General features: G+C 36.5%; 1 protein-coding gene across 1 annotated transcript in view; it reads right to left on the reverse strand.

Annotated features, from left to right (window-relative positions):
• LOC140522499 (uncharacterized) overlaps positions 1-14,027 on the reverse strand; it is a 58,016-nt gene that overhangs the window by 31,579 nt on the left and 12,410 nt on the right. Inside the window, exons 7-15 of the mRNA XM_072637921.1 lie at positions 10,740-10,868; positions 10,656-10,684; positions 10,490-10,571; positions 10,341-10,385; positions 8,173-8,222; positions 7,337-7,475; positions 5,190-5,403; positions 3,469-3,649; positions 1,713-1,856 (exon numbers count right to left, since the gene is read on the reverse strand). Of these exons, the coding sequence (XP_072494022.1) occupies positions 1,713-1,856; positions 3,469-3,649; positions 5,190-5,403; positions 7,337-7,475; positions 8,173-8,222; positions 10,341-10,385; positions 10,490-10,571; positions 10,656-10,684; positions 10,740-10,868 (1,013 nt within the window). The remainder of the gene's footprint in view (positions 1-1,712; positions 1,857-3,468; positions 3,650-5,189; positions 5,404-7,336; positions 7,476-8,172; positions 8,223-10,340; positions 10,386-10,489; positions 10,572-10,655; positions 10,685-10,739; positions 10,869-14,027) is intronic.

The raw sequence follows: 14,027 nt of genomic DNA on the forward strand, positions 1-14,027 counted from the left end.
CAGAAAAGACAATGCTGTGCTACATTCTGCGATCAAATTTCATAGTTGTTTCTCAGCATGTGGAAGGCATTTTGCTTCAAGAAGCCAAAGGGAATTTTTTAAGTCCTTGCAATGCAACGAGGTACTACATCTACAAGAATATTTCCTCACACACTCTGGTTGTTCCTGCATACAATATTTTCCTGGTGCTGCTCCTGTCACTCATCATCAGTTCACATAAGTCCTTCCAGCCCTCTCTAAAGTCTTCGTGACACATTGCCTTTGGTGGTATTCAGCAAAGTACTTCCCATACATTGTCTCACCTAAGCCTTGCCACACCCTGATGCGGGAAATATTGATATTCTCCTCCCCGTTTTACAGATTAGAACTTAGGTTAGGATACATTATTGAACAACCTGTCCATTATCACACTCAGTAAGTATCAGCAGCAATATCTCAATCCAGGTCTCTTCAGACTCCAAATCTAGCACACTTTTTTCAATAGCTTATTTCCTTTCAGCAGTTGATATTAAGAATTTGTCCTAAATGGAGACTCCTTGCCCTGGTACAATGAACTTCACTCCAGAACAATGAACTCATAAGTCTTATGTTTCTTAGTAGAAGTCTTACGAATAATCGATTTTCTCATGGATGTGTCGCATTTTCATAGCATCATTGATTTAAAACTTTTAGAAGTTATCAAGTTGAAATCTCTCATTTTAGGGAAGGGAAAAGTCAGGCCTAGAATGTGGTCCCCTACTGATGGTAACCTAGTCTTAACCATGACATGTTAAAGAAATGATGAAAGAATTATTGGGGCCAAATAATAAAATATGAGTATTGCACTCCCATCACAACCAAACTCCTCCAGGAGCGTTGGATCCCGTTCAGGACCAGAGAACAGAGTTTTGTCCAATAGCTTAGAAGCTGCATTCTATGATATCTTTTCTAAAAAGCCAGAAGGAGAGCATGAATTGGTCACAGGTGAGTTCAATGAAGCACTCCAGTGTGCAAGCACCAAAGGACTACTAAGGGCCAACAACCCAAATGGTTTACTTCAAACAACTGTTGAAAAACAGAAGAAAATGAAAATTTCTAATTTTGGCATTTGAGAAACTTGTGTTTCTATCATGCTGAGCAATGATGAATGTGAGCGAATGGAGGAATTCATGGCCCGGATAGAGCCTTATGTCAGAAACCTAAGTGAAATTTATTTCTGTGGCAAATACTTTTATTCCTTTTCTTTAATGAAAGATGAGGGAGACAAGAAGGTGAAATAGAGCAATCTATTAACATATATTTCAGAACCCTCACTCTCTTCCCTGAAAAGTACAAGCAGATGATATCCCTTAATCAAGGAAGAAAAATGGTTTGTGTTTGAGGTGTCACCTTCTACCTAGTTGCATTCCTTTCTCTCTCTAAGCTAGGAGTTAGTGACACTGATGTGCTGCTCCTTTCCTATGTCCAGAAAGGAAGAGGCACTGTTGTGCACCAGGAACTTTTTTCAGTAGACGTAAAGTTGGGTCTCGGGAGAGATCATTCAATTAAAAGAAAAAGAAACGGTCAAGCAAGACAAACAGTATTGTGCTGATTTTAGTCACTAGCTGTGTCCTGAACTATCTGTTGCAGACAGATGGACGGGACTGAGGATAACAAAGATGTCCCAAAATGAAGAACCGAAATCTGAACTTTCAAAATATGTAGTTAGATTTGAAAATGACCAAAGTAAATACCTCAGAAGTCTGAGTGATTTTGGAAGCAGTTGTTTTGTTTTCTTTCTGCTTCGAAAGAGGATTGTTCAGAATCCCACTTTGCAAAGCTATAACATTTAGCTCCGGAAAAAGTGGTCCTTGAGTTTCCTTTAGCTCTTCTTCGTCCTGCGGACAAGAAGTTCATAAAATTTTCATCACCATTTTCCTTCAACAGTCAGCAACAACATTTTACCTTTAAATGGAATACAGAATCGGACAAAGCACGGAAACTAACTTTAAAAACTCAAAGAAAAACAGGCTACTGAAAAGGAAAAGCAACAAGAAGGAAAGCATTTCAAAGTTGGAAAGGAACCTCAATCACTCCTCAGGGCGATCCACACCCAGGGTTAAGTCCTTAACTCTTACAAGCCTCAGCTTGAAGTCTTCACAGGTGAGGATAGATACCATATCTCAAGTGAACTCATTCGATTTGTGGATGGTTTTCTTTGTTGGCAAGTTTTTTCTCATTAATCTTAAAAATGTACATTTGTGCAACTCTTATCCATGGCTCTTAGCTCTTATCCTTACACTGAAGCAGAGCAAGCTTCGTCCTTCTTCCACATGACTCTCCTTCAAAAACTTGAACATAAAAGGATCAATAGCTCTATTTTCTTGAACAGATCCTCAAAAGTCATGGTCCCCAAGGGCCTTCCTCATCCTGTTTGCCATTCTGCTTATTAGCGAGCATAATTCTGAGGAAGCCACAAATGAGTTAAACAACATAAGCCTATCTACTTATTCACTTCAGAGTAGAGAGTGCTTTTCACCTTCTCTATTTTGGTAGCTATACTTTTCTGAATAAGATGCAAAATTACGCTAGCTTTTGGGTTCTCAAATAACATCAATAAATCAACTTTAGTTTAGAACTGGCCACGATTCTTATATCTTTTCAGGCAAAATGCTATCTAAACCTATTTCCCCCAACTCATACGTATGAACCTAATTTTGTAACTAATTGTATAATTTGACAGTATCCTCACTAAATATCATGTTATGAATAGGCTCAGTCCAGTACTCTGACTTCTTGAGAGTTTGCATTTCCTCCATGTAGAAAGTCTGCAATAATTTTAAGTAAATCAACACGTAAATAAGTAAAACATAAAGACCCTAGAGACCAATAAACTCTTCTGAAAGCCTGAAGGATGTGTGCTAAAGTGCAGTGAAAGGAAGAGAAAAAGAGAACGAACTTGCACTTGCATTGCCCAAAGTATTTTCAGATAAGGAGACTCTCTCTAAAAATGGAGAGGAATCCTCTGGAACTTATGTTGCTATCAAAGTTGAGGATAGAGCAGTGGTGTCAAACAGATCCTCCAGTACTGAGTTCTATGGACAGGTCTGGGGGACTTTGAAACCTTTGGCTCAGGGGTAGGTGAGATGAACTCCGTGGCAACATTTGAACCCAGGTTTCTCGGGATATCAGGTTAGTTCTATTCACTACGCCATAGTGATCCTCTACTGTGAGACATACTTTAAAAAGTACTAATTTCACTTTACTCTTTCATGGCTCTTTAGACTGCAATTTTACATTCTAATGCTACTGCATGGGATATATATTTTTTTATATTCATGAGTACATATCTACAAATGATTAGACCCAACTTACTTACACTAGACATAAAAATCCTAGTCCTTTCTCAAGATTAAAAAGAGTATGATGTTCACTTCCCCACTCCCAGGGAACCCACAAGTTTTCTTACCAAGAACAGATGGAAATAGTGACTTTAAAATTCCAATTTACCTGTTTCGAATGATTTGTTTCTGTTCTCAATTCCAGGTCCAGAGTTCTGAGAGGGTATTGAAATTCCTGTCTTAGCTCCACTTTTTCACCACATCGTTCTTTTTTTCTGAACTGGTGACTCATTTTTAGAACTAGCTTTTCTTCAGCGTCTTGCTCAATTTCTTCTTGCTTCCCGGGAACCCTAGAAGAAAATTGTCCTTTTTCAATGACAATGCAGTAGAAATAAGGATGAAATACCATTGAATATACTCATCTGGATTTCTAAAGGAAAAGAAGATTAATTTATTGGGAACTCGATCTATGTAGAGAACTCCCTGTCAAGGAACTCCCTCTGTTCATGCAGAGTGGTCCGTGCTCTACACTTTTGAGTTGACCTGTTTCTGTTCTCTATTACACTGAGAATAAACGTAACTTGCACAGGCTCACAAAGTCAGGATGTGTCAGAAACTGATGGAGTTCTTGGGTGCCTGTGCTTGGACACAATTCTAAAATCACGTTTCTCTTTCAAAGTCGCATTTCTCCCTAGCCTCAAAACATTATCTCAGGCAGTTTCTCCCCAGTGCAAGAAAACAGCCTGTCACAGCAACAACTATTATCTCCTTACCTGATACAATAGCCAGTTACAACCATAGAATTCAGAAGTTTGAACAGCTGTGTGCTGGCTGAACAGTCTGTGAACATGGCCAGAACGACATTGACTACTCATTGACCCATCATATGTTTCCTCGATTTAGATATAGGAACACTCCCTTACATTTTTCTTGTCCAACAAGATATTCGTGAGACCAATCTGGCATCCGTTAGTCTGTCCTGACCACTAGTGGACTTAGGGATGTTTCAGTCCTAAAACCGCATCTCTATGCAGTTGCCACTCCTCCTTATGCTATTTCCCTGTGAACTCTGCGTATAATACCTGCCAGGTAGATACCAAAATTGCATGTTCCTTTAACAAATAACCTCTGCTTAACCATTGCCTAGTCTCACCGTGAGTCATCTGCTTAGCATATTTGGCACATGTTTTCCTATAGACTATCGTATATAAACTTTACCTGTACCCAGCTAGGGTTGCAGTTTCCCTAAGAACCCTTGCTGCTGAAAAGTGTCAGAAAGCTTTACCTTGATGTCAAAAATGTTTGAGTTTGTGAATTCATTCCAGGTGACCTGCCCGTGGTACTCTGGTCTTTGCGTGGCACTTATTGCCCCTCTGCCAGTTGTCATCAAAATCAGAGGGGAACCCATTTTTTTTATCCAGGCTGCTCCAGGGCATTTTAATTCTATCAAAACTGTATCATATATTCACTTGGATGCTTTTGTTTCTTGTATTCAATGAAGAGAAATTCCATAAATTGTATGGAGCTGGAACAAAAGATTATTTCCAAATTCCCGAGTTCTGATACATTTCAAATTCGCCGGTGAAAAGTGTAGAGGGGGATGCATATGAAATTACATCCATTTTTCCATTACTATTGATTAGTGAAGTGATTTTTTACTTCATGTTGAAAAAAATGAAACACAGCTACTTGTGTTACAGTTTTCAAAATTCACTACAAATGCATCTCTACCTGATATCCACAGAGTAAAAATGAGTAAGTAGGGCTCATTCATAATACTGTTTGAATGAGGTGGTATTTTGGCCTTCCTAACCTCAAATCCTCTATCACATTTCTTCAACGGTAAGAGAAAAGCTTCCAAGGATTTGTTTAAAATCATGAGTTCCATACCTGGTGCTAAGGAGTTCTCTTTTCCATTCTGCTTTTTGTTGCTCTAAGTCAGACACCATTTGCCTTGTTTCTGATAATTCTTCCCGCAGTCCACAAATCTTGTTTTCTAAACTCTTCACTTTCCTGGTGAGTAATGGACAATGTCCTTTTTTACGTACCACTGATCGATCATATCTAAGTATTGCATCTTCATTTTTCACAAGTTTAATAAAATCTGTACAGAGAAAAACGCAAGTCAATAAAAACATGAGTATTTTAAAATCCGCTGAACCGTAGCAGTATACTTAGAATTCAAATACTCTGGCAATGACAAAATCATATCCACGTATAAATCCTCACATATTGCAAAATAATGCGTTGTCAAAAATTTACATTGAAGATGACAATAACCTATTTCTATGTGTGCACTGTAGGCAATGAAACACAATCTCTAAGTGACAAATTAATTGATATAAAAAAATCTGAAAGCTCAGAATTCTTCACAATGAAAGAAAAATATTTGTGAAAAGGAAGTATTTTGAGGTGTATTCTGGGTGGGACAAATAAGATTCATCCAAGGGATTATATACTTAATATCTACATAATGAAAATATAGTGAATTATTTTAGAAATATAAACATGTTTTGCTTTACATAATTGTATGGAAACACTGTTTCCTCTTTAGAAATTTATAATATCAATAAGTATGTAATATTCACACATTGAAATATCCATCCTCATTTATTCATTGGCGAAACCTCTGGTAACTTGAAACACCAGAGGAAGGTCAAAAATGGTTCTGAGCACTAAAGAAAATAGCTGCCCCTTTATTCTTGAGAGACATATGGAGTCAAATTGAGACCTAATCCAGAGTTAGAAATGTTCGTTATGTCGTTACAGTTTCAACGAACTTGATTATTGGGTTTTCCTTGGGAACTTCCAATTCTTCATATATTCATTCACTGTTGAACTGAAGTGAGGCAACAAGAGAGAACCCAATTGCTGGATGTAGACATACTGGAGTAGAAGCGAAGCTGACACTGAGGGAACTGGTTAGCTCACCGATTCAAAGAAAAGAAGGTACTGAGGCACCGAGAAGTTAAAAGACTTGTTAAGATTCGCACAACTGGAACGTGTTAAAGGCAGAATCTGAACCTAGCTATTCACGGCATCGTGTCCAGTGCACTATCCTATATGCCATGCTGAGAGAAGAATTATAAAAACTAGGCAGAATATTTACAAGATGTTTGATATTTGGGGCCATTTTATGAAAGATTATCATATTTTGACTATTCTTTTCATGAAAGAGTTCACTCCTTGAGATCTTTATACTCGTAGTCAGTTCAGTCTCTTCAATGGTTCTCCTATTACCAACCAATATTACTAACACAGATTATATAATATAGCACTTAGAGGCTTACAAAATACACCTCCTCCAACAACAATCCTGTGAAGTATGACATTTTATACGTTATGAAACTGAAGTTCCACGTTTAAGTGTGTGCACTACAGACAAAATCAAGGCCCTGTGCAAATGTGTAATATCCTAACTTTCCATATTTAATTCTTACAGGTATATATTGTCCAGAAAAACTGGATTTTTCAGTGTCACTTTTTTACCTTTCTACTCAGAGTTTCCATGGTTGAAAATGTTCATTTCATCTCATTATTTTCCCATGATCTCTACCTACTGAATTCATACTCATTCTTTAAAAGTCAACTCAAATGCTACCTTCACACACAGGTTATTTATTTTGTAATGTTGATAGTCTTTCCCCCACTGAACCTCAAACAGCAATATGACTGTGCTTCTCAAACATACATATATATATATATGCATATATATGCACACATATATAGTACATATATACGTATATGTACATATACATATATATATGAATATACATATTAATTTTTGAGTTATCTATGTAGGCTATATTCCGTACTAGATTGCACATTGAATGAGGAAACTTATCTAAACTTTGAATATTTAGCACACAATAGGTACTTAGTGATTCTTTGGTGAAGGCCTGCCAGAGATTAAGCTGACCTCTACTTTGCTATGAGAAAGTGGGTTAGGACTTCAGTGGTATCTTCTTGCATACACACACATCTTTGGTTTCTGTTGAACATTGTTATTTTCTTAGGAAATTGTAAAACGTTCGTACCATCACAACCAACACTAAGTTGTTCCATCACTAACAAAACATTCTTATAGTTTAAGGCAGGTAAATCATCACCCTCTGTAGCTGTGTCAGAAGACTGAGTGAGGTCATCACAATTGTTTGCATCCATCTGTACTGTGTCCTGTAAAATACATGACAGCAGGGGAAAATTAAAAAAACAAATATTTAAAGAACAACAATGGCTAACATTTCTGTCGCACTTTCAGATTTTCACAAAACTTCGTGGCATTCTCACAACCATTTTGTGAGACAAGCAATATTCATAATCATTTTACAAATGTAAGGTGGCTTGTCCAGTATCATAGACTTAGCTAGGAATCCAAGGATGGATTCAAAATTAGGTCTTATTGACCCTACCTAGTATGCCACCTAACCCAATTAGAAGCTACATTATTTAGGAATCTTGTGAAAATTATCATATATATATATGATATCATGTATGATATCATATAACGTATATAAAATAACGATATATAATCATATATTATTATATCATATGTATAATATATATAATCACGTCTTCCTGATTATAAACATTCTTCTTTAATATATAGGGAGAAATGAAGTAAATTCCAGCTTTATCATCAAATTTCTAGCATTCACAATGGACATATTTGACTAGGAGACAATTTCTAAAATTATTCATTTTCAGATTAACTATTCCTATTCGTTGTCACTGAAACATGCATTATTTTCTAAAGTTATTGCAAAAAGCATTGAAAAGTAAACCAAGTTATGAAAGTCTTGCAAGCAAACTAGCATGAAAGGCACTTTGCATAATACAAAATATCAGAAATTGGAATATTATTATTACATACCTGTTCCAGGTCACTTTTATCAAAACTTTCTTGACTTTCCTCTGATGATCCTTTAAATTCCAATTATTGGGTTAAATGGGCATTAATGTTTAAGTAACAGGTGATTTTATTCAGAAGCATTTTTCTCATAGAAATGAAACCTCCCCCTCTTATCAGCAGTGGCAATCAGGACAGCTATAAGTTATCCATTGTATTCTCTTTTCAAGAAAGGAATGAATATAAGAAAATTCGATTTCACTAATCATGCATTCATCAAATTATTCTGTAATCTCAATCAACTGCTGCATTTTAAGTAGCTTGTGAGATGTTCATTTTATACCAAATCACAGGAAGCTGTGAGGATTGATTTATGTATTCATTCCAGATGAAATTGTAAAATTTGAAAATTAAAGGTAAACTAATGAACAATGGTCATGTGTGATCATTTTGGTAGTTAGGCCAGGAGTAATCAATCCATTGGGTTACTTGTTTTTCTCAATGATGAAAGAGCAGGAGAGAGGCTTGCTAGCCTTCACGGAATGTGGGGAATATATTATCTGATATCTGCCCTCCTTTTCACTGTCCAAGTAGTAGAGTTATTTATATTCATTTGTCAAACCCTTTTGTCTGCCCTGGATCTAACCTTCTACAGAAACTGCTGATTCCAAGATTAGCAATGGTCTCTAAAGGCTAAATCTGATAGCCTTTATCCTCGTGCTTACTCTTTCTTGACCTTACATGATCGTGATCACATACTGTTCAAGTTCTATGCTTCATGGATAACCTCCTCTGATGCTATTTGTTAGCAACTCTCATGATTTCTTGAGATAGGGTCAGAACACGTCATAGCAGACTATATTCACATTTTGACAATCTTACTAGACTGACGGAACAGGGTATTATTGTCATTATACTTTGCCTCCCTTTCAGAAAAGCATTTGACAAATTCCTACAAGTCATCTTTCTGGGCAGAATAACAAACGCAAGTACAAGAACAGGATAGAGAATTACATAGAAATGGTTGTCAGAATTTCTTGGGAGTTTTTTGGATGATGTGCTTTCTCTGAATCAATATAATAGCCGTGAGAGACAAAGCAATTTTAGATTTCATCAAAATAGAAATCACGTTCAGAGGAAGGGAGATATAAATCCAGCTGACCCCTGCCTTCGTCAGACCACACCTAAATACTGTTCTGTGTTTTGGGCACCATCTTTTGGGACTGGCTCCTGGATCTCTCAGCCTGTATGTCCTCCTGGAGCTTCAAATTCAACATGAACAAGTCTGAACTCATCATTTTCTTTTCTCTCCATTCCAGCTCTTAAATCTACAGTCTTTAATACTTTTTATCTTTGGTAAACGCATGCCATCTTCTCAGGAATATGGGCCCGTATCTTTGATACTCCTCTCATCCATATATGTATGTGTGTGTATGAAGAAACATACACATGCAAAAGCTGCTAAGTCCCTGTTGGTTCTACCTCCATCACATCTGTCATCCTCTCCCTTTTCATCAGTATCAAAGAACCCCCATTTCACGAACTCCTCAACTTTTACCTGGATTTTTGCCATAGCTTACTAAGCAGTCTTCATATTTCTGAATTCTACCTTCTCTGCTTCCTTCTACACAAAGTCATCAAGTAATCTCTTTAAGACCCTGAACTGGCCATTCTCTTGCTCTCTATCCTTCTGTGGTACCTTATTGCTGCAGTTCTCGGGGCTATGAAACCTTTCTTCCACAACCAATACCCTTTCTCCTGATCTTTCACCCCTCAATTTTCCTGGAGCAGTGTAATTCTTCTCCCTTACCTTCCATACTGCTGACATTTTAACACAGTTTGTACGTTGTACCCCTTCAGAGAAAGTAAATTTCTTGAGGCAAAAAAACTGTTTGTTTTTATCTTTCCATCGTCCAATAAAGCAGCAAGAATGTGATATTCACATGATAAATAATCGTTCCTTAATAAATACTAACTTGAATTGCGATAATACATACATAACTGAATTTATGTGGCTTTGGGAAATGTAGAAAGGAGGCAGCAAGTACAAAAATGCCACTTGAAATACGGTACTCATAACACAATAGCAAAAACCTGAAAACTGCAGGGCACATCTCCTATTAGGTGTGATTTTTTGAAAATAAAAATCATTTAATCTCCTACTTGTAAAAAAGGGGAAAATGAGACAATACCGTCAATATCATCTGAGTCATCTAAGTTCCTTTCTTCCACTAAATCTGTAAGATAAGTAGGGAGAAAGGGAAGGAAAAAAGGATATGAATATTTACGTTTTTAAAAATATACTTTCTTTCTTCCTAAATTATAGAATTAGGACACTTACATGACTTTCGTTTTTCCTGAACTCCATTTCCCAGGTTATCATTCGTGTAATAAACATGCGTTTCTGTAGTGGGTTGAATGGACTATGAAACCAATAAGAAGAAGATAGTTATATTGAAAGCTTTGAATAAATATCAGATGTAAATTAACAGTATCGTTTTTATTACCTTCACATTTTGATGTCTCTCAAGAGAATCTGAAAGAAAAAGAATGAAAGGTTTATCAACAAGTGTATTTCAGCAATATAATACCATCACAACTTCCCACAAAACGAATAGGCTTGTTGGATCCCAGTATGTGAATTAAAGAATGAAAGCCATAATTTGGTGTACTTCCGGTTATGGCGTTTGCATCACAGCAATTAGAATCAATTATCAGTTCTTGAAATAAAACAAGAATATAGTGTTAACACAACATGCAACGCACATTTCAAATAGACCCTACTTCAAGGGTTTTACATATTTGTATATGGAGCAGTACATAACATGCTCCACAGTGACACATGTAAAGGTGATTCTTTTGAAGGGATGGATACTCAAGATTCCCAGGGGGCTCTTATGAAGTTGATGCTGCAACACAGCATCATATCTTCCAAACAATGGCAGTGATTGATGCAATTATATCACAAGGGACCCCAGTGTGGATGATTCCTTAATTAGTTGTATAATTTGGAAATTCGCGTAATATGTAAGCAGTCACAATAAGGTACTTTCAAACAATGTATAAATGATATTCTTATCTCAGAAATAAAGAGCTAGAATTATGTTTTGAATACATCCACTTCGATGCACACTTGTAGAATAACAGTTAATAATACAGTTTCATTTCTTTCCTTACCAGTGCTGCCTACTGGCATCTTTACACCTCTGGTATCCATTAATTTATCAGTCTTAAAAGGTTTTTCTTTACTCATGACGGAAAGTGCCGTCCACAGCCAGAGAAAGTACTAAGGAGTGTGAATTCAGAGTCAAGCAGACAATTTTCCTTTCGTTTTATTTTCTTTGTCATGGCTCTTCCCATTCACTCCAGTTCTTCCATATAACATGACTTATGTGAAAAAACGTTTGATAGGAAAATACATGTACAGCCTATATCTGATTGCAGAATGTCTTGAGGAGGGGGAAAGGGAAGGAGGGGGAGAAAATGTAAAATTAATGGAAGTGTATGGACAAAACTATAAAAATATAAAAGCTACTTTTTAAGTTTAGTTTATCCATATAGGAAAGAACGTATATAAAATAGTTTTAAGACATGATGGAAAAACTTTTGCCATTTGGAGAGTTATTTCAAGAAAGAAAAATTGTTTTAGTCATCTCCTTTAGTAATTCAAAGTTATTAATATATAAACACCCTTTCCACATATGTATTTTACCATTAATGAAAAAGAAAGCTATGTACATGTTGGAGATATATCTCAGAAATCAAAATTTGAAGCTTTGAAACTATTGTATACTTTTAAAATATCATTTGTTTTCAGTATTCAACAGTCATTTCCATATATCTTAGATTCCCCCCTCCCTGTAACCCCGTATCTCCCCATGTCCATGCTGAGACAGCATACCGTTTGTTATAGATTCTACACTTACATTCCAATTCAATATATTTTCACCTTGGTCATGTTACATAGAAGAGTTAAAACGAATGAGAGAAATCCTAAAACAAATCAAAACAGAATATAAAAGAAAATGATCTGCTTCATTATGTGATGAAATTTCGTAGTTCTTTCCCTGCATGTGGAAGGCATTTTGCCTTAAGAGACCACTGGAAATTATGTAAATCCCTGCATTGCAATGAAGTGCTACGCCTAGCAGAAAAATTCCTCCCATATAGTGGTTGTTGCTGTGTACAAAGGTCTCCTGGTTCTGTTCCTTTCACTCACAATCTTTTCACATTACTATTTCCAGGCCTCTCATTAATCTTCCTGTTCATCATTTCTTATAGCAAAACAGTATTCCATTACATTCCTGTGCCACACTTTATTCAGCTATTCCTTAAATGATATGCATCCCGTAGAGTTTCAGGTTTTGGCCACCCAAAGGAGAGCTGCTATAAATATTTTTGTACATTTGGGACTCTTTCTCATTTTTGTGATCTCTTGGGGATACAGTGTTAGAAGCGGTAGTTCTAGGTCAAGGGCTGTGCACATTTTTTAGCTCTCTGGACATAGTTCCAAAATGTTCTCCAGAATGGTTGGATCAGGTCCCAGCTCCACCCACAAGAGATTAGTGTTCCAACTCTTCCACATCTTCTCCAACATGCATCATCTTCCTATTTTGTCATGTTACCCAACCTGATGGCTGTGATGTGGTATGTCAGAGTTGGTTTGAATTGCATCTCTCTAATCAAAAGTTCTTGAGAGCTTTTTTTATATCACTCTAGACAGCTTTTATTTCTTCCTCTGAAAACTGCCTATTCATAACCTTTGACCGGTAATGGGCTGGGGATTGACTTCTATTCTTGTACATTTGACTCACTTCTCCATCTATTTTAGAAATGAGGCCTTTATCACAGACGCTAATTGCAAAAATTGTTTCCCAGGTTTCTGCTTTCCTCCTAATCTTCGTTGCATTGGGTTTGGTTGTAGAAAGCTTTTCAGTTTAACGGAATCAACATTTTCCATTTTGAATTTCATAATGCTTTCCACCTCCTGTTTAGTCAAAAATTCTTCCCTTCTTCATAAATCTGAAAAATAGACTATTCCTTGCTCCATTAATTTATTTATAGTATCAATCTTTATTCCTATAGCATGTATCCATTTGGAATTTATTCCTGTGTACGGTTTTGGGCAATGCTCTAACCCTAGTTTCCACCACAATGTTATCCAGTTGTCACAGCAATTATTGTCCAGTAGTGAGTCCTTATCCCAGGAAACTGGGTTCCTTAGCTTTCTCGAAGTGTAGATTGCTATATTCTTTGACCACTGCGTCGGAAGGACGTAAGCTATACGACCGGTCTGCCCTTCTGTTTCTTGGCCCGTATCAAGAGGTTTTAATGATTGTTGCTTTATAATGAAATTTGGGATCTGGTAGATCAAGGTCACCTTCCCTGGTATTTCTCTTCATTAGTTCGCTTGATATTCTGGGCCTTTTTCTCTTCCCGACGAATTTTGATCTTATTTTGTCTAGCTATAGAAAATAATTATCTGATAATCTGATTGTTATGGCACTGAATAAGTAAATTAACTTAGGTAGAATTGTCATGTTTTTTTAACATTGGCTTGGCCTAGCCATGAGCAACTAGTGTTTTTCCGCTTACTTAGACCTGTCTTTATTTGTGCAAAAACGGTTTTGTAATTGTATTCAGATAATCCCTGGATTTCTCTTGGCAGGTAGACTCCTAAATATTTTATAGTGTCTAACCTAGCTTTACAAGGAATTGTTCTTTCTATCTCTTGCTCTTGAGCTTTGTTAATAATATATAGAAATGCAGAAGATTTGTTCATTTTGCAACCTGAAACTTTGCCAAGTTGTTTATGATTTATCATTTCAAGTAGTTTTTTACTAGAGCCTCTGGCATTCTCTAAGTATATCATCATATCA

Source organism: Notamacropus eugenii, chromosome 2, assembly GCF_028372415.1.
Source record: "Notamacropus eugenii isolate mMacEug1 chromosome 2, mMacEug1.pri_v2, whole genome shotgun sequence".
Classification (NCBI taxonomy): Eukaryota; Metazoa; Chordata; class Mammalia; order Diprotodontia; family Macropodidae; genus Notamacropus; species Notamacropus eugenii.